Genomic DNA, 26110 nt, shown 5'->3' on the forward strand with positions numbered 1-26110 from the left:
CTCTTTCATGCTCCCCCTATATCACAAATGATCCAGTCCCTTCATCACCTTTGCGATCTTTCACTGGACTTGCTCTAGGACACTCATCTCACTCTTGCACTGCGGAACCCAGGACTGGGCACAGCACTCCAGAAGCCATCTCCGTGGGGTACAAGAGATGGTGCTTCTCTCTTGACCTGCTGGTGACAAGTCTTCCTAATGCAGCCCAGGAGGCTGGTTGGCTGCCTTTACCACAAGGGTGTGTGTTGCTGGCTGGCTCACGATCAACTTGGTGTTGACCAGGACCCCCAAATTCTTCTCTGCAAAGTTGTTTTCTAGCCAGCAGCCCCCAGTCTCTGTTGATGCGAGGGGTTATTCTTCCCTCCCCAGCTATAGGATTTTGCATTGCCCTTTGATTGCCCCAAGCCCTCTGCACAGGACACCCACTGGCCCATTTCTCCAGCCTACAGAGATCCTTCTGAATGGCAGCACAACCATGTGATGTATCAACCACTCCTTCCAGTTTTGCATCACCTGCAAATTTGCTCAGGGTGCATTCTGCTGCATTGGCCAGATCATCAGCAGTCTTATTGTTAGACTTCTACTTAATATAGTTAAGCTTTACTAATGGTGTTAAAAAATTCTAAGCACTAAATCCCAAAACAGTTTGAAATCTGAAAGTCAAAACCAGTTTTCTAAACACTATGTATAGTCAGTCGTATCATGCATAGCATTTAAGCACTAACAGAATCAGAACTGGAAAGACATACTTCCTTCTCCATACAAGAGACCTAAACAAGAGAGCAAGCACAAACTACTAAAATGCTTCTAAGCTAACAGGAACACTGAGTCAGAATTACTAGTCATAAAAATCATTTATTAGAAAGGAATATTAACTTATTCACTGTCTCTCCTTAGCACAGCATCCAGGGTTGTAAAAGCTGTCCTCACAGCTTTCATGACAATTTTTTTTTTCCAAGGAAGGCATCAAATAACTCAGTAATCAGTTCCACACTTGAGAATTATAACCCCATTTTACAAAATACGTCAAGGCAATAACGCACCCTGACAAACTTTCTAGCTTATGAGCTATTGAGCATTCTTGCTTTGGCACAAGAACTTGCATGTGCACTTTCCAATTTCACCTGACAAATAATATCAAAGTAAGTACTTGAATGGTCTACACATTAGGTCTGCTTGCCTTGCATACAATTCTATGTTTTGATGACGGATATTTCACTGAATTTCACTGAATTTTTTTAGAGTTGGAAGGGACCATATAGATCATCTAGTCCAACTCCCCTGCTGAAGCAGGATTGCTTAGAGAATGCTACTCAGGACTGCATCCAGGCGGGTCTTGAAAATCTCCAGAGAAGAGGACTCTACAACCTCCCTGGGCAGCCTGTTCCAGGGCTCTGTCACCCTCACCGTGAAGAAATTCCTTCTCATATTCGAGTGGAACCTCCTATGTTCCAACTTGTGCCCGTTGCCCCTTGTCCTGTCACTGGGAACCACTGAAAAGAGTCCGGCTCCCTCCTCCTTCAACCCACCCTTGAGATACTTATAGGCATTAATAAGGTCTCCCCTCAGCCTTCTCTGCTCCAGGCTAAAGAGTCCCAGCTCTCTCAGCCTTTCATCATCAGGGAGATGCTCCAATCCCTTAATCATCTTTGTTGCCCTTCGCTGGACTCTTTCCAGTAGTTCCCTATCCCTCTTGAATTGGGGAGCCCAGAACTGGATGCAATACTCCAGTTGTGGCCTCACCAGTGCAGAGTAGAGGGGGAGAATGACTTCTCTCGACCTACTGGCCACACTCTTCCCTATGCAGCCCAGGATTCCGTTGGCCTTCCTGGCCACAAGAGTACATTGCTTGCTCATTGTCATTTTGCTGTCTACAATATAGAGCAATTATTCTGAAGCCAACATAAATAAAAATAGCCATTTATCTGTAGTAGCACAGTTTAAATGAGCTTCTGCTGTGGTGTACTGGGAAGCCATGACTAAAGAGTTGACTGCCACCTGTCTTCATAGAGCAACCTACAAACTGGAATCACTCTAGAAAACGTTAGCGTGACAAATTTTTTACAGCCTCTTGTGTAGAGGCTGGCCATGGAAGTTGTGGACAGAGTGACTTGTTGGAACTCTTTGCATCTATGTTCCAATAGGAGTCAATTTTACAACTCATTCACAAGTTGCATGTGAGTAATGGCTACAGAAATCCCTAGGCTGAAGTCTTCTGGAGACAGGAGTATAAAGTAAAAATCAATGTTCTTGCAGCTGCTGAAATCTCACATCCCCTTATCATCATCTATTCTAACATTTTACCCATGGTAGTTAACAAAATTGGTGAGCCGTGAAAGCTGGAAGTCAGGGCCAAAAATAAACCTCTGTGAAAGAACAATCTTGATGTACAGTTGCATGAAAGAGAGCAATCACCACAAATTGGAAAAAAATCAAAACAGACACCACTTTGGACAGCTGCCCTGGTCACTTAAAAACCCAGATGGAACTCATCTAGCCTTAGGCAGGGGATAGGGGTGGAGAAAAAGGCACAGGAGAGAAAATATACAAGCTGGAACACATCTGAGGAATAGCAAGACAAGCAGAATGATCACCAATTAGCTAAGGACAAGGGTCCGCAGCTAACGCATTCTTGCGGTGGTCACATATGGCCTCTCACCAGAGATCTGGAGCAGCTGGACTGGTGATTTGACTACACCATAATAAACTGCAGCATCACATCCTTCTTTGCAGTCTAATCAAAACTGATATTCTACTCCCAGTAACAGAAAAAAATAACCTCAAATTCAGAAAAACAGGATGTCAGATAATTTGGCCAATTAAATTAATTCCATCAATGAACTTTTAGTGGGAACAATGTTTAAAAGCTCGTTTTTCCCCCCTCAGTATGGCATCAATGCCTGCCCTATACTTCTATCTACAACAAAAACTAAGCATGGCAATAGTGCTTTTCTAACCAATTATTTTTCCAACAAAAAATACTCTCACTGTAAAATGGATCCCATTTCATTTTACTGAGTAAGGCCACCTTAACAACTCCTGCCGGGTAATCTAAATTTTCCTATTCTCACCTCAAGTACATCTGACAGACTCATTCAAGTTTTAATAATTCCTTTTGAAAGCTGGGAGACAACAAACAAATTGGCTGGTTCTGAATAAAGTAAGCCTAATAAACAAACCTAGACATTCTGTTATCATCTGTTACCGTGCAATCACACCTCTTTGGGATACTGCAGATTTTCATCAAAAGCTAGTGTGACCAATTAAGCTCTTTGAACAAGCTCCTCCCAACCCACCTCACAGATGTCCTTTCAGAAACAACAAGCATCACTATGTATTTTCTAGGGAGGAATACCATATAGAAGTGTAGGACACAAGGTAGCAGACTTCTACTCGCTTTTAAAAATTTTTTTCATCAACTTTAAAGGAAAACAGCCTATTTCCTCAAGTTGGAAGTTTCACTCATTAATATGGTTCTGAGAGAATCATATGATACATAATTTAAACAAAACGTTCTAAAAGCTCTTTCAGTAGAATTCTGCAACAGATGTCACTTAAAGGCAAGATCTCCGAAAAACAAAAATCCCATATATTCTCCACAACAGCATACCACATGAAAGTTACATCAAGTCAGACATAGAATTTGTGGGGCACTGATCACCCGGATGGAAGACATTGGCAACTCAAAGCAATTGAGAATCTTTCTTTCCATTCAACTTTAACACGCTATGATGGGTTTGGATAGGCTAGGAGTTTGAGGTCAAAAAACTGCTGCAAAAACATGAGTTCAGAAACCAGCTTGTAGATGTTGCAGTAACAGACAAGCTTTTCTTTAGAAGTTGAATGCTTTCACGTGAATTAAAGCACACAGTAATCACATATATTTTCCAGCTGATTCCTGAGCAAGCGCATCTACAGCTGGGGTTGAAGCAACATTGTCTATTACACCTCCTCCACGATTTGTTTCGAATGTTACCAATACATCCATACAACAGAGGAGAAATACAACCAATCCTGAAAAATTACTGGTTCACGAGGACATACTTTTCCTGTAACTTAAGATCAGTCTAACCCTGTGAAAACCTGCAGTTATCAATTTTAGGAGCATCTTTGAAACTAGATTTCTCCCAAGAAAGTTTTCTTTCCTTTATTGATCCTTCTGTGCTGTTGGATGAGCCGCCCAGCTATGAGGTCATGGAATCACCTACATGGAATTGTTGGAGTTGGAAGGGACCTTCTAGAGATTCATAGATTCATAGATTGGTCCAGGCCGGAAGGGACCTCTAAAGGTCATCTAGTCCAACCTCCCCACAGTCAGCAGGGACACCCCTAACTAGACCAGGTTGCCCAGGGCCTCGTCGAGCTTCACCTTGAATATCTCAAGGGAAGGGGCCTCAACCACCTGCCTGGGCAACCTGTTCCACTGTTCCACCACCCTCATGGTAAAGAATTTTTTCCTAATATCCAATCTAAATCTCCCCTTCTCCAACTTAAAACCATTGCCCCTCGTCCTGTCACTGCAGGCCTTTATAAACAGACTCTCCCCAGCCTTCCTGTAGGCCCCCCTCAGGTACTGGAAGGCCGCTATGAGGTCTCCCCGGAGCCTCCTCTTCTCCAGGCTGAACAACCCCAGCTCCCTCAGTCTGTCCTCATAGAAGAGGTGCTCCAGCCCCCAGATCATTTTGGTGGCCCTCCTCTGGACCCGCTTCATCAGGTCCATGTCCTTTCTATATTGAGGGCTCCAGACCTGCACACAGTACTCCAGGTGAGGTCTCACCAGAGCAGAGCAAAGTGGCAGAATCACCTCTCTGGATCTGCTGGCAACACTTCTTTTGATGCAGCCCAGGATGCGATTGGCCTTCTGGGCTGCGAGAGCACATTGCCTGCTCATGTCCAGCTTCTCGTCCATCAGCACCCCCAAGTCCCTTTCCTCAGGGCTGCTTTCTAATACCTCATCCCCCAGTCTGTATTTATACTGAGGATTGTTTCTTCCCAGGTGCAGAATCCTGCACTTGCTTTTGTTGAACCTCATGAGGTTCAACTTGGGCCCACCTCTCCAGCCTGTCCAGGTCCCTCTGAATGACATCCCGCCCCTCTGGTGTATCGACAACACCACACAGCTTGGTGTCATCTGCAAACTTGCTGATGGTGCTCTCAATCCCTCTGTCTATGTCTTTGATAAATATGTTAAACAGTACTGGTCCCAGGACAGACCCTTGAGGGACACCACTTGTCACTGCTCTCCATCTGGACCTAAAGCCATTGAGTACCACCCTCTGGGTGCAACCATTCAGCCAATTCCTTATCCACTGAACAGTCCACCCATCAAATCCGTATCCCTCCAATTTGGCAAGCAGGATGTTGTGAGGAACTGTGTCAAAGGCCTTACAGAAGTCCAGATAGATCACATCCATAGGTCATCCCTTGTCTACTGACCTAGTCACTTCATCATAGAAGGCCACTAGGTTAGTCAGGCAGGACTTGCCCCTAGTAAAGCCATGTTGGCTGTCCTGAATCATCCCCCTGTCCTCCGTGTGCCCAAGCATGGCGTCCAGAAGGATCTGCTCCATGATCTTCCCAGGCACAGAGGTGAGGCTGACAGGTCGGTAGTTCCCAGGGTCCTCCTTTCTTCCCTTTTTAAAAATGGGTGTGATGTTTCCTTTCTTCCAGTCTGCAGGGACTTCACCTGACTGCCATGACTTCTCGAATATCATGGAAAGTGGCTTTGCAACTTCATCAGCCAGTTCCTTCATCAGCCAGAGCCAGTTCCAGGACTCTGGGATGGATTTCATCAGGTCCCATGGACTTGTATATCTTTAGATTCCTTAGGTGATCACGTACCATGCCTTCAGTTATAGTGGGATGGACTTTGTCACCTGGATCCTCAACTTGTGGGCCATCAACACAAGAGCTAGGAGGAGAGGGGTTGCCAGTGAAGACTGAGGCAAAAAAATTATTGAGAACTTCCGCCTTCTCTTCCTCCGTTGATACAAGTTCCCCACTGCTGCTCATTAGGGGGGGTATGTTTTCTTTAACCTTCCTTTTCTGATTAATGTACCTGTAGAAGCCTTTCTTGTTTTTCTTTATGTCCCTTGCCAAGTCCAATTCTAGCTGTGCCTTGGCCTCCCTGACCTCATCCCTACACAGCCGGGCAACATCCCTATACTCTTCCCAGGTTGCCTATCCCTTCTTCCCTTTCCTGTGTAGCCCCATCTTACCCCTTAGTTTGACCAGCAGGTCCTGGCTCAACCATGGTGGTTTCTTGCCTTCCTTACCCAATTTCCTACATGTTGGGATTGAGATCTTTTGTGCTCTATGGAGAGCATCCTTAAAGATCTGCTAGTCCAACTCCCCTGCCAAAGCAGGATTGCCCAGAGAACATCACTCAGGACTGCATCCAGGCGGGTCTTGAAGATCTCCAGAGAAGGGGACTCCACGACCTCCCTGGGCAGCCAGGGCTCTGCCACCCTCACCGGAAAGAAGTTCTTCCTCATCTTTGAATGTTCCAGCTTGTTGTGCCTGTTGCCCCTCGTCCTGTCACTGGGAACCACTGAAAAGAGTCCGGCTCCATCCTCCTTCAACCCACCCTTTAGGTACCTGTAAGCATTAATAAGGTCTCCCCTCAGCCTTCTCTGCTCCAGGCTAAAGAGCCCCAGCTCTCTCAGCCTTTCCTCGTAAGGGAGATGCTTCAATCCCTCAATCATCTCTGTTGCCCTACGCTGGACTCTCTCCAGTAGTTCCCCGTCTCTGTTGAACTGGGGAGCCCAGAACTGGATGCAGTATTCCAGTTGTGGCCTCACCAGTGCAGAGTAGAGGAGGAGAATGACCTCCCTTGACCTACTGGCCACACTCTTCCCTATGCAGCCCAGGATCCCGTTGGCCTTCTTGGCCACAAGGGCACATTGCTGGCTCATGGAAAGTTTGCTATGCACCAGGACCCCCACATCCTTCTCAGTAGTGCTTTCCAGCAGGTCCACCCCTAACCTATACTGGTGCCTGGGGTTCTTCCTCCCCAGGTGCAGGACCCTACACTTGCCCTTGTTGAACCTCATTAGGTTCTTCTCTGCCCAGCTCTCCAGCCTGTCCAGGTCATGCTGGATGGCAGCACAGCCCTCTGGAGTGTCGGCCGGCCCTCCCAGTTTGGTATCATCAGCAAACTTGCTGCGGATACACTGTCTCCTCATCCAGGTCATTGATGAATATGTTGAACAAAACCGGACCGAGTATTGACCCCCTGGGGACACCGCTGGTTACAGGCCTCCAACTCAACCCTGCTCCATTTATTACAACCCTCTGAGTCCCGTCACACAACCAGCTCTCAATCCACCTCACTGCCCCCTCGTCTAGCCCACACTTCCTCAGTTTCCTAATGAGGGTGTTATGGGAGGCAGTATCAAAAGCCTTGCTGAAGTCAAGGTAGATGACATCTGCTGCTCTCCCCTCATCCAGCCATCCAGTTATAACGTCATAGAAGGCTATCAGATTGGTCAAGCACGATTTACCTTTGGTAAATCCATGTTGACCACTTCCAATAACTTCCTGTTCTTCAATGTGTTTGGAGATGACATCCAGAACGAATTGCTCCATTACTGGGCTGTAGTTTCCCGGGTCCTCCATCTTGCCCTTTTTGAAGACTGGAGTGATATTTGCCGTCGTCCAGTCCTCTTGGAGGACTTGCATCTTTTGCTGTCACTTGCATCTTTTAAGTAGCTAGTAGCACATTTTTACAACACTTTTGCTTGTTCTGTCGTTATAACTAAAGAACTTAAAAAAGTGTTTAATAGAAACAAGCTTATGACATGGACTGAAGCAAAAAGGAAGAAAACTCTTTTCCTAGTATTTTTCTGCTATGGTTGCCAAAAGAAAACTGAGGTAAGATATACAGAGAGTATGCACTATCTACCTTGAAACACTTCCTGCCTAGGACAAAATCTTACCTCAGTTCCAAGTGAGGAACTATCAGATAGGTGCACTTTTATTACTTCCACAACTATTCTGAAGCCTTGAATTATCACTTATTAAAAAGGTCTCGATCAAAACCAAAATAAAAATCAACAGTCCTTGCCTTCCTTAAACCTAGACATCATGCCTTCACACTAAGAAATATCCGTACACAGTTTAAGAACAGTAAGCATGAAATAGAGGAAAGCTAATCCAGAACAGAAGGCTGCACAGCATAACTCGGAGCACAACAAACTCAGCAGAAATACAGAAGACAAGAAGAGGATCACAACTGTGCAGGGGTCATAACCACAGTAAGATCATAAACAAGCATCGGTGCAATCTTTCCTCACTGCAAGTGAAATACTAATTCTTGGTTTTAAGTCCCTTAACAATAACCTAGTTTGAAGACACTAAACAACACCAATTCAATAAATCAGTTGCATATTAATTTTTCCTCAATTCTAATTACATAGTGTTTCCAGGATGTTTTTACTATATCAGGCACAAATTGAAATTCATTTAAGTTCTGCTAAAGAGGCCCTCTAAGATAGATTCCACTTAATATACTGGACAAGAAAGGCTCAACTTAACCCCGCCAAAATAATTAATGAACATCCCACCATGGCACACAGAACAATGACACTAGCAATCAGCACTTCTGTTATCACCACTTTGCACCCTCCAGCAGCTGAATAGCACTGTACCACCTAATAAAGCCAGAGTACGTTAAATCAAATCTTGTCAGTGCGATATTCCATCCCCAAACCTACGAAGTAGCCAACCTGAAGGATTTCTACCACTTGAAAAAAAAAAAAAGGCACAGAAATTACTGTATTTTCTGAGATGTTTTACCTACCTTGTCCTTGAAGATATGTGGGTTTTGATAGATGAAGTCACGATAGCTTTCTGTACGCACTTTATCCTATGATTAGAGAATAAAAAAACTTCACTTTTTCTAGTTAGGTACAGCATATCATTTTAAAATACTGAAAAACTTGCTTTTTAACTTGGCCTACAGATGTTTTGTGGCTACTATACTTATAAAGGCCCTGCAATCATGACACTTCCTGTACGATCTTCTTTCAGAATTTATTGCCTTTGCAAATCAAGACAGCTGAGCCTCTGAAGGAAAAATAAGAAATTAGCTTACACTTTTCTGACCTGCTGCATTTGATTTTGGATCTTAACAGTCCTTCAGCACTTTCCAGGAATAGCAGTAACAGAGAGGCAACACTGCATCAACTTTACGTAACAACCTTCTATACAACGGTAAAAATTTGAGTCACAAGCTCATAAAACATCTTGTATCATTTTATTCTCTAACACTCCTGTGACACACAGATTCCTTCAAAAAAGAGTTATGGATCAGATTAACTTTTTCTCTTTCTGAACAAACTGCAAATTTGCAGACCTGAAGACAAACTAGTAATTAAAGCTGAACAACCCATTCTATAAAAGCCCAACATAATAAATTAACTGTAATACATAACAACCCAAGAAGCTGGAACGTTTTCAAGCATATAACTAAACATTTACAGTATCTTAGCATATGAAAGCTAGCAGTATAGCTCAATCTACCAGCAAGGTAATCTATTAAACATTGATTCTCTTAATATGCATCAGGAGGTACAAAAATTGACAGCCAAGTATAGGTTTTGGAATTGCTACTGCAGTTCAAGTGTTAGAGTAAAGTACAAGAAAAAACTTAAGCAATTTTTATCTAGTAAAGATAAGTCCATAAATAATACTGAAGTATAAAATCCAACTGCTTGTATTTAAGTTAGTAGAAAAATGCTATGGCAAGTAAGATTTTTTAGAAACAGGAAAGAAACTGAAGAAATTTTCTCTACTGAGAAAGAACGAAGTCTATTTTGTTAGAAAAACAAGATCAAAAATAGAGACTGACAACAAAAGATATGTTCATAAAGATTCTGGAGACAAAATAAATTATTTTGAGGCTTGAAAATCCTAAAATCCCGTTTTATGTTTAGGAGGATTATCAAACACACACAGAGTCGAAAGAAACAGTTAGGGATGATTTTAGAAAACCATACTTTAAAATTATACATAATTAATATGAATAAAAATAATCGGGATCTTCTATAACCATATTGGTTTACTATGACGTTATATATTCAGAGCAACTATTTTTAGTACCTCACCTCTACTGCAGTATATAATAGGATTTGCTGAAATGACAAAAAAAAGTTTAAAAAAAAAATTGTTCAGCATCAATCAAGAAAGCGGTCAGCTGGAAATCTTTCAGCCTTACATCTTGCCCACTCGCATTGCCTCAGCACTGCCCCAAATTAATCAATACAATTCTAGCTGCTGTCTCTGCTGTATGCACTGCTGCTCGAGTAAGCCGTGGTCATTCACTTCAGGTCTCTCTACTCATCAATTCCATTCTATCACTCACCATTTGAATGTAATGCTTTTTTTGTTTTGTTTTTAAATGAAATGGTAAGGAAATTTATTAAGATGATAGTCAAGGAATTCTCAAGAAAAAAAGAAGTGGAGCGAGGGAAACACTAGCCATTTGGCCATTGTAAAGTAACAATACTCCTCCCCCATCTCTGAAGTATTTGCAGCACAAAAAAAAAAAACCACAAACTTAAAACTTCATCCTACCACTACCAAGTATATGAAAAAAAAAAAAAGTTTCAAAACAGAATAGTGTCAGAAACAGACTTAAAATTCAGACAGCAAGACTCCTTTCTTCAAAATTTCAATGGAGCAAGCCACTATATTTATATAAATAAGGTAGACACACAAAGAAAAAAAAAATCAAAATGAACGCCTAGAACATAATAAAAATTCTACCCACACATGACAAAAAACAATCTATTTCCTAGGTTCAGGAAAGTCAGAAGTCTTCCTAAAAGCATTCTGACAAATATTCCCCGAAAACAAAAAAACTGTACCAATCTCCTTGTGCAGAGATGCAGAATTATTGTAAAGTTTAATTATCAAACAGAAAGGCTTCCTCATTCTATAGCCTATAACACCTCAAATGACACCTTTATACAACTGCAAACCCAAACTTCTATAATTTTTATTTATCCTCATGACTTAAACAACATTTCTCTAGATTATACATTTTGGAAAACATTCTTCTACTTCTGCAGACATCTCTGAGCTTCTGTAAAATTCACCCCCTTAAAATTAACCTCATGCTTATACTGTTCTTAACACAGATTCATGTGCATTTCTACATTGGGGCCACTAAATGATTTATAAAGCAAAAAACTTCATATGCTACCTGTATGGACAACGTCACTTCGCAATTCCATATTCTATCTCTACTTTAAGCAGGAATATTATTTATTTCTGCCTTAAAATGCTAAAGCTGTTTCTGACTTTCACAACTATGGTACTTTCTCTGAAAGGAAGCATTAAGAGTTTTTGATTTACATGTCAATTCTAAGTTGTTGGGTTTTGTGTCGTGTAAATTGTTGGCCTACCCAGGTTTGCCATTTAAGAGTTTTAAGCATTATTTTTTTACCTCTATCATATAGAAGGAGCATAGAATTTTGCCAGCTGTTCGATGTCATGTTATTGATACACTGAACTGTGCAAAAATACCAACAATTTCTGTTTACCGAGTGCAATAGGAGACCACAATATTTGACAAATACTTTTGCCTAACAAATTTCAATTGTTAGGAAAATATAAACTAAAGAAAAATATTCATTGTCTGTACCATGTTTTATCCTTTATCTTTTAAGCACCCAGAAAAAAGCTGCTTTTGGCAAGGTAAGATTGTGGTACAGATATGCTTGAAGTTATATTACAATATCTGTAGAGTAAGTGATTTTATGTTCCTAATCCTTCCCTTAAACATTATTTATACAAAGGAAATAAAACTGGAAAAAGATCTTTCAATCTAACTCCCAGGGAAAAACTATCATGTATAGAAAGGGTTAAAAATGCAGCTGCTCTGCAGTATATTTATGGGCACACAGCCCACTTCATTCCATCTTTCCTCTTCAGTCCTACTAAGATGCAGTTGAGATGACTTTCTAACCTTTAGCATCTCTTCATGTATCCCATAATGCCCATAGGAGCTGAAGTAAACACCATCCTCATCCTCCTGAAGGTCTGCAATGGCGCCGGACAACGAGCTGCTCCTGACATCTGCATTCATCACAAAATCCTGTGCAAATTGTCTGTAATGAATTTGAAATATACCCTTGAGACATGTTTATAGGACCACGAAAAGGAGGTGGGGGTAGAGGGGGAGAAGGGGCTTGAAAGAGATAAGAAATCTAGCCTGCACAGGGGTTTCTACAACAATGGGACTGGTTTTAATTGTGCAGAACCTCCCTCTGCCGGCTCCTCCAGGCTGCTGCACCACCATTCTCTGTCCATCACCCTCCTGCAGTCACTAATTTCTGCTTGCAAATAGCAGCAGCTAAACATTCAGACTTCATTTCTCTCTTTATGGAGGAATTATGTATTTTGCGCTCGCTAGCGCAAAAGCACAGTGGTCAAAGTCCACAGGGGAATAACACACGTTTTAGTCTGTGTAATACAGATAGGGACACAATACATCAAACAGTACAAGAAATACAAACCATACAACACTGCATGAATAGTGGAAGGTAGAAGAAAGTACTTTAAAACTGAAGCATTTGGGTGGAAACAAACCAGAGCTTAAAATTCAATTTATTACTTCAATTTCACTGCTTCTTCTTCCTCCTCCGTGGCCTTGCATTCCTAACGTGCCGTGTTCTCTTCTCATTTCTCAAAGCAGTTTTGAGGACAAAATAGACAAATCAAGGGGTTTATCATGAAAACACAGTTAAAAGTTGACAAGCAAAAAGCTCGTATTATACCCACAATGAAGTGAAAAAGCAAACACGCTTCAGCCAGACAATATTCCTCGAAGGTCTGCAGCCCAACATCAAAACTTGCATCCTAGTCCTCTCCAAAGCAGCCAAAGTTCACCTTCAACAGTGGTTATACTTTTTTAAACAGGAACTTAATGTATAAAAGCTGTAGGTAACTTCTCATTACCAGTACCACCCTTATAGAACAAGAAAACCAGAAATACTGCTTCAGTCCTGACATGTGAAATACTTCTCTGCTTAACTAGTTTGGATGGGGAAGAGAAGGTGGTAAGAGAACTTGCATTAAAAGTTTGTCAATATCATAAACTTCCTGTACTTGCTGACATACTTACTTTTGATATTGCTCTTTAACAGGGCAGTTTGTATTTTCCTTTTAGATAAATATCAAAACAATAAAAATGGAAACTTACGAAAAATAGATTCTATGACATACAATTAAAAGATTGAAACTGGATTTTAAATTTAAAACAATTTAAAATGGATTCAGCCAACACTTCCTCCAGCCTATGCATCCAGCACAAGGCCAGGCTGGATGGGGCTTTGAGCAACCTGCTCTAGTGGAGGTGTCCCTGCCCATGGCAGGTGGGTTGGAACCAGATGATCTTTAAGGCCCCTTCCAACTCTAACCATTCTATGACTCTAAGTAGCAAACAAACTCTAGAGACAAAGCTGCCCTCTCTGACTTTTTAATCAAGAAAAAAAGAAGGTAAGTAAAAACAAAAGCCATCATCTCTAAACAGGGAACAGATGAAAAAATTCAGGATATACAAGCCATGATCTTAAATCTCTAAGTTACATCAAATGCTAAAGGTAACCTGGTTTATAGAGTTGTTACTATTCGTGGGGGGAAACAATAGGTCACTAGGCCTCCAGCTACCCATCTTTGCTTTGTAGCCCTTTCAATTCTTGTAATTCTACAAGTCTACTCCGTCTAGCAAACATTTCTGCATAAATTATTTCACACTCAACTAGTGGGTGTCCTCATACCGTTATATTAGGGAGCTGCATGACTGATCCTGAACAGGCAGTCATTAAAAAACCTAAAATATTTTTTCCACATCTTAGAGAGCAAGACCTGCATAACGCAGTCATGTTCTAACTGAAAAAAGTTACAGTCTCCTGAGAAGTCTCTGTAGATAGGTAGTGCATGAGAAAGCTCCTGGATCTAGCCTTTTTCACTCCAGAAGTTGAAGCCAGCCAATGAGCCTGCTAAATACTGGTACAAACCTATTTCCATGACAGAAAACAGTGGAAAAAACAGGTCACTGTAGATTAAGTTCCTGAACACTATTCTTCCTCTACATCAGGCTTCCAGGTTACCTCTATTTCACAGAGGTTTACCTGAAAGGAAACATCTGTAGATGGTCTCTTTCAGTGGAGTAACCTCCAGTATCACCCTAGATTACAGCACGTAGGCTACTACAATGCAACTAATCAATCTGTCTATAATTTAAAATGGTGCTGCTTCATCAGATCTACATCTGGCTATTTCTGCTGCCAGTCGATCCCTGCTGTATTGAAGAGCCTGCGTTGACAAAGAAAAATTAAAGGCTCCCTTTTACAACAACAGGTTATTTGATATACTAACCTCAAGAAGAAATCTGTTAAGCCTGACTGAAGTTTAGAAAGCTGGAAAGAAATTGCAACTGATAACCTGAAAATGTTTTTCTTTCTTTTAAATGAAAAAGAAAGGAAGAGTAAGACAAAAAAACTCACAGAAAAAAAATTAAGTTTTACAAATACAGTGATAAATTTCTTTCAGTTCTTATTGTTTAGGATGAATCAATGCATAGTATACACAGAAATATCAGAAAAGTGCTACACGCTATAAAGTACAATTTGCAAAAGTTAAACCCTACTGAAGACAAACCCATTCACATTTAACATGTATAATTGTTCACAGCTGATAGGACTTGAATACATGAACTTTTTTGGTATACTTACTTACTGATAACATCGAGTGTGCACTCTCAAAACATACAACAAACTTTCAAATGTATTCTACAAAACAAGGTTTTTGCCACTTTTCCACAAAAGACCATGAATTCTTTTTCCAAGTCTCTTAAATACAATTTCAGCTCTTCAGTGCCCAACCAGTGTGATCTTAAAATGACATTTTTGCAGGACTTAATCCTATATGATCCCAAAAGAAGTTTATATTCCCATTTTATCCCTGAACATCATCAATTCATATTTTGAAGACATCAAGATTTAGAAGTAGCATGTACAGCTGTGGGGCTATCCTGATTGCGATGCACTGAATATTCTTACTAACAGAACCCACACCTGAGACTGAAAATAAAGTAGCTGAAAAGCTGGTTTATTAATTTCACTGAGGGATTCTCCAAACTGTAACTGAATTCTACTAATAATCATCATTGTTTGGAGCCATCTCTGAAAACGTTTAGAGTCCCATATTTAATTTGTCAATACCTCCCTCTTCTCCACTGTGTAGATCTTCAATGTTTAAATTCATATTTAAAGGACTAATGGAAAAGTGTCTGAAAAACAAAGAGTGGTCTGAAGCTAAACACATATTTCTGGGCCGTGGGCTTACTTAGGTTTCTTAAGCATACTCTGCTCTTTCAATTTGTGCAGGTTTTGCGTAGTTTTTACTAATCATCTACAAGACATTTACTACTTATCTACCAGATAAAGGTCAAACCTACAGCTCCAATGCACATCATGAGTTTTATTCCATAGTTACATTCTACCACTTCTTTGAATTTCTACTGGTCTTTAAACACGAACATCCCATCTCACCTAAAACACATCAAATAGAAAAATCCCAAAACTTCAGTTCAAACACTTACTTCATTTTTTGAAGATCATCTTGTGCTCTAGCCAAGGCTGCTTCTGCAAGTCTTGCTCTGTGTTCTGCATGTTTTAATTGCTCGAGGAGCGTCATGGTATCATTTAAACCATTAGAAGGCAAAATGTTTGCAGGTTCACAAAGATCTTCTATATCTGATTAAATGGGGAGGAAAAAATACCTGCTAGTCACACGCTGCTTCACAGCAGCTTATAAACATTATCTTGTTAGTGTTGCTATTTCTGGCTGTGGATGATTTCTAAAAGAAGTCTGGTTTACTACTGAACCCCTGAATTTGATAGGACTAACTGCAGAACACAATACTACTCAGTAAAAGCAAGTATGCTAGAAGCAAAGCTCTAAGTTCACAAAGCAAATAAATCCAGAATTCAGGCTTCTTTAAATAGCAGCGTTTGATTATTGACAAAAAAAGACTTTAGGTTTAAACTGTAATTAAGTTAATTACAGTCTTATCATCTATTTTTCCAGTTACGTTATTCTGAGGGTAAAAGGGCTGTTAATGGCAATAGCAAAAGGTAAGAAGGTACAGAAACTAAAAATTTATTAATAATTAGACAGCGACTCTTGCTTTTCAAACCAATTCCTTGGGATTTTATAAAGCTTATGAACACACAAAACTCAAAAGAGCATCAGCATAAGCAGAATGAATCTAGATGAAACATTGCTTTTTAACTACCAAAACTCAGACTCAGCACTAGTTCCCATTCACCTCTTGCTAAATTCAGCTGGTGACTGCAACAGATGTCAGTGGACACAAAAAATAACGGTATTACTGTTAATTTGGGTATAGTAAGAAGTTACTGCCAGCGTATTGGACAAAAGACTTCTTTAAAAAAAACCACACGTATCTATTCCTTTTAATAATGGAAGACTATTTGGCCCATGGGACTAAAATAAAGCACAGATATGTAAAATAAGATTTCAGAGCTTCAGATCATCCCCGTAACTCTTTAGCAATTGCAACAGCACCTCAAAGCACTTCAAAAGTCTATAGCTTGGGCAAAGAACACACATTAGGCAGGAGCTGACACAGTAAAACATGAAATTCCTGAGTAACCAAGCAATGTCCTCTGTGACACATTATCTCTATCGTGCAGCAGGGCTACCTTCGAAAAGGGAAAAACTGCATTCCAGGCTGCAAGGAGAAGAAAAAAAACTTCCAATCTTCCAAGGAAGCTTGGGTGGAGTACCTCTTTGACCTAATTAATTACTACTGTGAACATCAGATCTACAATAAGTGAATGCAGATAATAAAACAGGGCTATGCAAAGTTCAGTCATTAAAAACCCTCATATAACATACGGTAAAAAATTCAGAGCGTGACTTTATGTCATGACTTCAGCTAGTATGTGGACTTTCACATGTACATAAGTCAATTTAATCATAGTGATGATGCTTCCTATGACACGAACTCTGCCAATACCACATTTACCCCACAACACAGTACAGTCATGGTGAGGCATACTTATTTACCAAACTGAAGTAGGAGATCATCTTCTAGCTCTGGTTTCAAATATTCCTCTTCTTCCCAAGGCAGTGGGCTGCTGAGAGAACTTAAATATGCCACTGTTGGTTTCTAGACAGAAGAAAAAGAGCACATAAGCTATGTTTCTTTGAAAACACCAGCCCTCCGATTTCATTCAAGAAAACAAGGCAAAGATTTATTCTTCCACCCATTAAAATAGTATTAAAGTAGCTTTGTAGCAAAGGCTGAGCAAGATAATACTTTCAAGTGTGACTACCAAGAACAGTGCAGAAATTAACTTCTGGCTTCCATCCTGGCTCTGACAAGTACTCACTACTGACACTACACCCATGGTGATCAGAGAATAGCACAAAAGTACACCTATGAGTTAGCCTAGGTCCCAAAGCCCAGGAAGCTACAGGACCAAGGAATTCAGTAAAAGCAGTGAAGTACAGCAGATTGATAGACGCAGAAGGATACTTGTTGGGATTCCACCCAAGTTTACTCAGGTGCTTGACTGTGTCAGACCCATAGCTTACAACAGGGCTAATCAACAAAAGCCAAGATACTAATCGTGCCAAGTGTTCATTACACAAACAGCACCACAGGGACAAATTTCAGAAATGCTATATTCTCTCCTGTTTGCCTCTGGCCAGTTAACAGTTTGTCAGGAAAGGAGAGGTCAGATTCTAGACTTCAGTTTTTCCATTTCTGTGTTTACTCAGCATAGTTAGTTATACCTTAAATAACTATTTGAGCATTTAAGTAAAAAATGCTTAATTACCTAAGTCTAAACCTAAGTCTGAACCTAAACCTTTAGAGAACAACCAAAGAACATACTTCAAAGACATAGAATACACAAGATATACCCAGGCCTAACTTAAGACTGTAGCTTTCATGATTCCGGTATCATTTTAGCAGAGATTAATTTTAGGTTTCTTGACCTAAGGGATCAGGTGTTGTCCTTACTGACAGTGCAGTAGGACTCTGGCCAGCTCATGTCCCCAGGAAAGACTCTTTTGCATCAACACGCATGCAAGGACTGAGAAACTTCAGTTATCAAGAAGTGAAGCCATTACTGGAGTGAGATAGAGTCAAAGGCCGAAATGAATTAACAAAACAACACGATACAAGATAGTGTGGGCTTTTTGCAAGTCTGACCATCATCTTCTAGAAACAATAAAACTCACGTTAATTAAATATATTTAAAATGAAAACAACATCATATCTAAATAAATCAACCAATAGCTATTCTAATTCGGGTGATTTCTTATTTCTAGAAGCATAATACAAAGTTCCATACAGTTATTTAAAAAGAGCAAACTGAAAGCACAGCATCTTGTTTTCCCATTCTCCAGACATAGGTTATAGAAGTAATACACAGCACACCTACCTTTAATCTGACAAAGTTTATTAGTTTAATGTATCCATAAAAATCAAGTCCTAAAAAGAAAGAAAGGAGGAGGAAAAAAAAAAAAAAAGAGAGAGAACTTGCATTACAGAAAGCCCGTGTGCATTTTACAATGATATGAATACTAATTACTTGTTCAATTGGCCAGCTTCCCCTTGGGGTGTACATCACTATCTAGTGCAGTCTATCTTAGGTTTGCTATTTACATTTTTCTTCTCTTCAGGACAAAACCAGGAAATTATTACCCACAGGACAAATGCATTTACAACAAATTAAGAATGGAACATATTATAAGGCGGATTATGAACAAGGATTTCATTAATTTGGCAAGCAACTACAACAGGACAGGCACATTTATCTCCTACTAGCTACCCTGCTGATATTTTAGGCTGTTGTGCTCTTTTGCTCATATTTTTAGTCTCCTGCTTAATAAAATGCAAATTGATCTTACTCATCAAGAACACACACCAATATTGATTTAAAACTGCCACCTTGCTCAGAAATAACAGTAATTTAAATACAATTATGTACTTTCTGCGTGAACAGTGAGGATACTGCATAAACTCAAAATACTTTCCAACGGCTTTTAGACAGAAAACAGACCAGATCTTAGAATTTTACATGCAGTTTTCTTAATGCAGATGGTACCTATCTCTTTATCTCTCTTTTTTAGTGCACACTCTTAAAATTGCATTTCTCCAACAGTGTTCCCCTTCCCCTGCTTTCCAGTTTTGCTCTATAGGCAGCAAGATATGGATTTCAGGCTCAGTAGTTCAGCGCTTATGTTTTCAAAGCCTCCCCCACCTCGCCCCCCTCCTTCACATATACCCTTCTATATGTACCTGACTCAAGTCACCACTTTAGCCTAAATATGAGGCCTTCAAGCAAAACCCAACCCTACGCTTCACTTGGCAAGAACAAAACAGATACGGGAGGGTACGCCTTCCTGCATAGGAGCACCCTAAGGAACATACATACGTTTTATCTGTAACATGTAGGCATTTTTCTACAATAGCTTTTCTTGTCCAAACTTAGAATCTTCAGCTACAACCAGGAAATCCATTAGAAACAAGCTAACCTTTGCACTTTATTTTAAATGAGATACTGATACACAGGAAACGACAAGTCGTGAAAAAAAAACTTACCATATTTCCTGATCACATCACAAACGTTAAACTGATGCTCTGTTTTGCAGTGGGAAAAAACATCTTCGGCAGAACTAAACAACCTGTAAATAACAAATCATTAAGTATGCAGCATTAAGACATTTAAAATATACGATTAAAAAAAAAAAAACACTACTATGAGTTTTATATGAGTTTTTATTCTGATCTGCTAGGCAACGTGTTCAGAACACATCATTTCTGCCTTTAAGAACGGACAAACAGATGGCTGCTTACTTGCATACCTCACAAAGAAGCTTTTGCCTTATTTGCAAAACATTTTGCAACAAAAGGTAAGAAACAAAAACTTTGACAAAACCACGAACCCCGTTAACTTTCAAAAATTCCTTGAAAGCAAAGACAGCGTTAAACCCAAAATGTAAGAATAACATATATGTAAGGTGACTTGGCCAGCTGGATCTGCTACAATAAAATAAAAATTCTCATCTATCTACCGACGACGAGAAAAGAAGACACAGAGAATTCAAGAGATAAACTTCCATACCGCTTCAGGGTGAGGAGAAGGGAATTACCTGCTTGCCGCGTTACTTCTCCCTCTTTTTATCTGGCTTTACCAGACCTCTAGCTCTAGAGAGGCTGTATACAACACCAACAAGCTCCAGAGCACTGCTACGAACTACATATTGTTTATTTTTCCGAGGTGGCCGCCTGCCACAGGCCGCGTCCGGGCGCCGGCGCACACACCCCCCCGTTCCCCTCAAGGAGCTCCAAGGGGCCTCAGGCGGCCCCCTCGGCCCACGGAGGGAGCCCAGGGGCAGTACAGTGTCCCGTCCCCCCCCCCGGCCCCACATCGCCGGCACACCTGTCACAGAATAGGCAGCGGGTCAGCAGGCCCTCGGCGGCGCCTTCCTCCTCCTCGTCCTCCCAGATCTCCTCACCGTCGGACAGCTCGGGCATCTCCTCCTCAGCGGGCGGCCCGCCGGCCACTGTGGAGCCCACAGCAGGGAACCGTTACACACCGGCGCGGAGGTCAGGGGGGAGTAAGAAGAGGAAGAGGGAAGATGGTGGGGTCGGTACACCCAGATACCGACCTGCCGCTGCCCCCAGAGAAGCCATGGCCGCCTCCACCGCTCCACGTGCGCCCCTTCCGGGTCGACGTCAGCGAGGAGGGGCGGGCACAAGACGGTGAGCGCGCCCCCTGGCGGGGCCCTCCGGTCACGGGGGAAGGGCGCCGGCCGTTATTTTTCAAACGCCCGCGCTCGAGCGTCGCTGCGAAAGGGCGGCAGGCGCCATCTTGTGGGGGGGAGTCCCAGTCAGCTCCGCTTCCGACCGCACCGAGGCACCCCCCGCCATTAATGCCTGGTCGCCTCGGGGAAAAGAAAACCAGGCAGACGGATAAAGGGTCGTGCCCTCAGCCAGCCTAAAATATAAGACATTATTTCGGCTTGGAGATGGAATCGTACTTTGCGCGCTTGACAGGCGACTGGCAGGCGGGTTACTGTTTCTTACAAATAGTGTGGCGGCGATGGGAGACTTAAAGGAAATAACATATGTGTACAAGCTTTTAAACAAAGTTTAGCAACAGACTTTTATAACTGAGGGCCTCATTGAAATGCAGAAGTTAAAAGTGGCTTAAAAAAACCAAGATAGATAAACAGAGCTTGAGGCTCATCATCAGAGGAAGATAGTACTTGACATTCTACGTAGGTTACTGAATCTCCTTTATTTTCTCTCTTCGTTTTGTGCCTGACAGAAACACACATCTCTTCAGAACCAAACGGTGCCTTTCCACTGGTTCTTATGGTGCTCCTCAGTAGCATGTGGTGGAGGAAATGTCGAAGCTAGAACTTTTCCAATTTTTACCCTCAAAGTGTGTAAATTCGCATTGTGCTACTACAAATATTTCCCAAAATAATGCATATACCTCATATGACATACTTCAGGAATCTCCTATGTCTCATCACTGCTGTTAGACAACTGCACATCCTTCGGCATCATGCATGGATTTATGTATGTCAAGTTATCTAGCCTTGCAAAGAGTTATAGTCATTTTCAAATAACACCTTGTAGTTTTTGATAAAACCAGATATCTGTGAGAAGGTTTAAAATAATCCTTTTTCTTCACCCATTCAGTTAGCAAAGTTAGGGTGCCTCTGCCTTGCCACTTCAGGAGGTCCAACGTTTCCTTCAAAAGCTGATTTGCTGAACTCCCCAGCTTTCCATCCTTTGGTCCACACCACAGCGTGGTCCCACAACACATCAGAGGGGCTCCTTTTTCAAATGAAACTGCTCCAGGGCTGCAGGTCACAGGACCAAGCTACAGCTGCTAGCCCAAAATTAAAAATCCTGAAGCATCCAGGTACTGGGTTTTCAGCACCAAATGTTTTGCTGCACTTGCTGTACCACACTACTTGCCAGGGCAGACATGACAATAGTCTCCTTCCTTTTCATCTCCAATCTCGTTTTTCGTAAGAAGCTGTTCTACATTATTTTACAAAAACTTAATATGCAGTAGCACTCAGTGTGTAGCACCCGGCATAAGTGGAAGTACCAACTGCTAGTTAATACATGATAGTTACTTGTTGCTCAGCAGAGAGAACGCCAGCATTGATCATCATCATTGCAGTTTTTGGTCATTTCTAGAAAGGTGGAACCAAGAGTCAGATTAGAGTGCAAATTCAGTCGTTTTTTTCTGAATATAAAAGTATAGAGATTTTAATTGATCGGTAAGCAAAAAAACCTGCAGGATTCAAGAGGGAAACCTGAAAGTCTGAATCTACTTGTCTGGCTTACAATCTCCGATTACTAATCTGTACTTGTAAATCTGTCCCATATAGCTTAATTTTCTTTTTCGCTTACCCCCTTATCTCTCAAAGCTAACAAAGAAGGCTCCTGAGTATGGTACTAATTAAACAGATTAGGCTTGCCTAGTTATAGGCAAATCCAACGGGACATATAAAATGTGAATATGGCAAACTGTTTTTAGATAAGACCAGAATGACAGGTTTGAAAAAGTGTCTAAGAGCTACTAACTCAGACTCCTTCACAAATTCTGTTTTGTGTTTTTAAATTCCATATCCATTCAGAATTACTTCTATAGGTATGACAAGATAATACCAATTCTGCCAATGCCACAATGCTTCTCGTGGATTATTATTTTTTTTCCTCACATAGCCACTCAGTACTATTCATTAAATTAGAATTAGCACAAAATGCTGGCAAAATACTGCATACCCTTAACGTACAGAGAAATCTAGGCAAGTCAGATGCTTCTACCTTTTCCTCGCAAAGTAGGGTCTGATTCCCGTGAAAGAAACAAGTGATGCAGAATGAGAAAACATACTTTTCCTCTGCTCTTGCTCACGCAGCTAATCGCAGAAATAGATTTAACAGCCACCGCTCTGGAAGTAGCACCCAGGCTGATAGCAGCAAAAGCAGAAACAGCAGCTTCTTTGTGTTTTACTGAAATTCTCCCCCACCGAAGGGGCAAGGGGTCACTGATTGCATAGTCTTTGCGCCATTGCGCACCCTCGGCTATTGTTGAGTCCGCTCGGAGAGCAACAGACTGAATGTGCCGCGCAGCCTTGTAACTGAATCTTCTTTCTTATTATTGCTTGAACTAAGATTCTCAATAAATGTAAAGCACCTGTTCGTTCAGGTCAGTGTATATAACATGTTGGGTGATGGCTATGAAATCCTGCAGCACCGGTATCTAACACCGGCACCTCTTGAAATATGATCATCTTTGTTACAATCTCCTAATCCTTGTAAAGGGATTTGCATGGTACAGGAAGATTTACAATGTAATGGATTACTATTTCATAATCCGGGCCAAGGGGAAGAAACTTCAAATATTTACAATTTTTTACTGCATTTCAAACTTTTTTCTGGATCTGGAAACACAACACTGGGGAGGCTGTTTGAGAGTGTTGGCATACAAAATATGGTAGCAAGGTATCGCTTGTGGGCTTTGTTTCGTCTGGATTTCGAAGCCTGTGTAACTTTATTCTCTACCTGCGTCACTGTCTTGTGACCACAGTGCTTGTCATTATTCAAAAGCAAAGAACGTATGTTAATAGAAATTGTGTAGGAAATGAAACATTTTTGAGCAAGCTATTGTTAAATGGCTATGACCTTACCCTGTGTAAAGTATATTTGAAATAAAGAGAAAGAAAGTGTTTTAAAAAAATTATTATAGGAAAGCAAATTATTCCTTAGTCATCCGTGTAGTCAGAGTTAGATTTTTTTTCAGTTTTAACCACTCAAGATCTCCAACAGAACAGACAACTGCGCAGAACCGTGAAGTTCAAGACTGAAAATGATTTTTCAAAAGCATTTTCTATCTAGGAAGTCCAAACCGTCTGAAATTTTACACTTACACTCCCTGGATACTGACCCCAGCCTGCTACATGCAAGTGCCAAGAATGACACTACCAGAAGCACAGAGCATGATCACAAATACTCTCACGGTCAGTCCTCCTATCCCAGTTCGTTGCATTTTTTCATTAAATTAATGATGCGAACTCCTTGTAGCAAGCAGTCTAAAAGCAGATAGCGGCTTTTTCAGTAAGCCTCTAAGACGTGTAGCGGTGGCGACGTTCTCACAAAGCTGTCGCTTCCCAACACCACACAGCAATGAAAAGCATCGCTGCAGCAGCGAGAGGTGCGACAGAAAGAGGTACAAGTAAAACTTCATTAATACCAGAGACCTCTTTACACCTTTATTACCCTCTTAACTGAAAGGTGAATTGAGACTCTGTTAAAATAATTAAGAGCTTGGAAAGATTTAAATGAAACATAAATTAGACAATCTGGGTGCCAGTTTAGTGTACAGAGTGAACAAGCTGTAGCCAAAAAATACTTTTTATTCCTATCATCAGGAAAAATGAGCGATATTGAAAGCAGAATTGCTAAGCCACATTTACATGCTCAGTCACCATGCTCAGTTAGTTTAAAAGTTTCATTAAATGATGGCCATATTCCCCTTAATATAATTCTGAACTGAGATAACCGACTGAGGTAGTTTTCATCCGGGCAAAGACCAGGGGACCCCGTGTAGGGCTCACCCTGAAGGCAAGGTTAGGTCTAAGCTTGAGAGAGAAAGCAAGCCTGGATCTGCACCTGAATTGGGGCTGGAAGGGGCTTGCCAAAGGGAAGGGTGGGCTGCAAAACAGAATTTTTTCATCTGGGCAGGGACAGGTTTTGGTTTGTTGGGATTTTTTTTTTTTATTTGGGGTATTTTGTTTTGATTGAGATTTGGATTTTTTTGTTTGTTTTGTTGTTAACAAAAGCTCACCCTGGAACTAGGGTTAGGGTTATTTTACGACATATGGGGTTTGGTATGTTACACAAATAATTTTCAGTCTCCTTTATTCTTTCTCTATTCGGGGAACAGCAAGTAGCAGGAATGTACAGCCAGAAATGTGCCACTAGTGACCATTTTCAATGAGTCATTGTGCAAAACCAGGCTCTGCTGCAATTGCGGCAAATCTATAGGATGGAAAAAGGAGTGACACTACCTTGAGGTAAAATATATTTATGCACCTACAGAAGAGCCTCCATAAAACGTGCATTGTGCAGCAGCTTGAGGAACGTGGGACAATTTCAGGTGCTACAGACTACTAGGATCCAACTGAGATAACTCCAATCAGATAACGTTAAAAAAAAATAAAATGAAATATTTACAGGCTTAGAAAATCACTGATCTTCAGTGTTACTTTTGGTGTGACTGTCCAAAAGGTAGATGCAGATAAAAGTACTTGTCAGCATCTTAAGGGTGAAAAGGTGTTCACAGAGAAAGCATTGATAAATAATTCAGACTGTTCTATCTGTTAATATCTACAAGGAAGTAATATCTGGACTTAGAATAAATGATTGTTAAGATAAACCACAAAAGAAATCTTATGTTCACCTGAAGTAAAACAAAGTGTTTACCTTAGGCCACATCTTTACCATGAAAATACGTGATCTCTGTTCATTCACAGGAAGAAAACAAGTGAGGTCAGGCATTCGGTGGCATTCAGATCAGCTAATGGGTCACACTAGTGGAACTAGGAGGGCTGTGCATTAAAAATAAACCCTCAAAAGCAACGGGACATAATGTGGGGTTTTTTTTAATGTCTACAAGATATTTAGTGTCACAACAACGGATGTTAAGTATTTAGCAAACTTTGATTGTCAATACTTACATGAGTTACTTCAAAACTAAAGCCCTTCTTGTGAGGGGCTGAGCATCTGAGAACATCAAGTCCACCAGAACCAGCTCTGGTCTATGTTCACGAGGAGTAACAGACCAAAGACAGTGGAAACTCGATCTCTGCCAAAAGAAAGAAAGGATCAAATTGTTTAAGCCTTAAATAGCAATATCATAGTTGAAGAAAAAATTAGAAATCATAAATGAAAAGACCACTAGTGCATATTTTCATAGCTATTTAAGGAATCTGGTGCCTAGATTTCCAGGGCTTGATAAGGATGTCTTCA

At 40.9% G+C, this 26110-nt stretch overlaps 1 protein-coding gene across 1 annotated transcript in view; it reads right to left on the reverse strand.

The window, feature by feature from the left end:
- Positions 1-20778, reverse strand: part of PRMT3 (protein arginine methyltransferase 3) — a 67400-nt gene extending 46622 nt beyond the window's left edge. Inside the window, exons 1-8 of the mRNA XM_074149108.1 lie at positions 20722-20778; positions 20493-20616; positions 19652-19734; positions 18489-18538; positions 17104-17206; positions 15611-15764; positions 11972-12113; positions 8801-8866 (exon numbers count right to left, since the gene is read on the reverse strand). Of these exons, the coding sequence (XP_074005209.1) occupies positions 8801-8866; positions 11972-12113; positions 15611-15764; positions 17104-17206; positions 18489-18538; positions 19652-19734; positions 20493-20616; positions 20722-20746 (747 nt within the window). The 5' untranslated portion in view covers positions 20747-20778. The remainder of the gene's footprint in view (positions 1-8800; positions 8867-11971; positions 12114-15610; positions 15765-17103; positions 17207-18488; positions 18539-19651; positions 19735-20492; positions 20617-20721) is intronic.
- Between the last annotated feature and the right edge of the window lie 5332 nt (positions 20779-26110).

This window comes from Numenius arquata, chromosome 6 (genome assembly GCF_964106895.1).
Source record: "Numenius arquata chromosome 6, bNumArq3.hap1.1, whole genome shotgun sequence".
NCBI classification, from domain to species: domain Eukaryota; kingdom Metazoa; phylum Chordata; class Aves; order Charadriiformes; family Scolopacidae; genus Numenius; species Numenius arquata.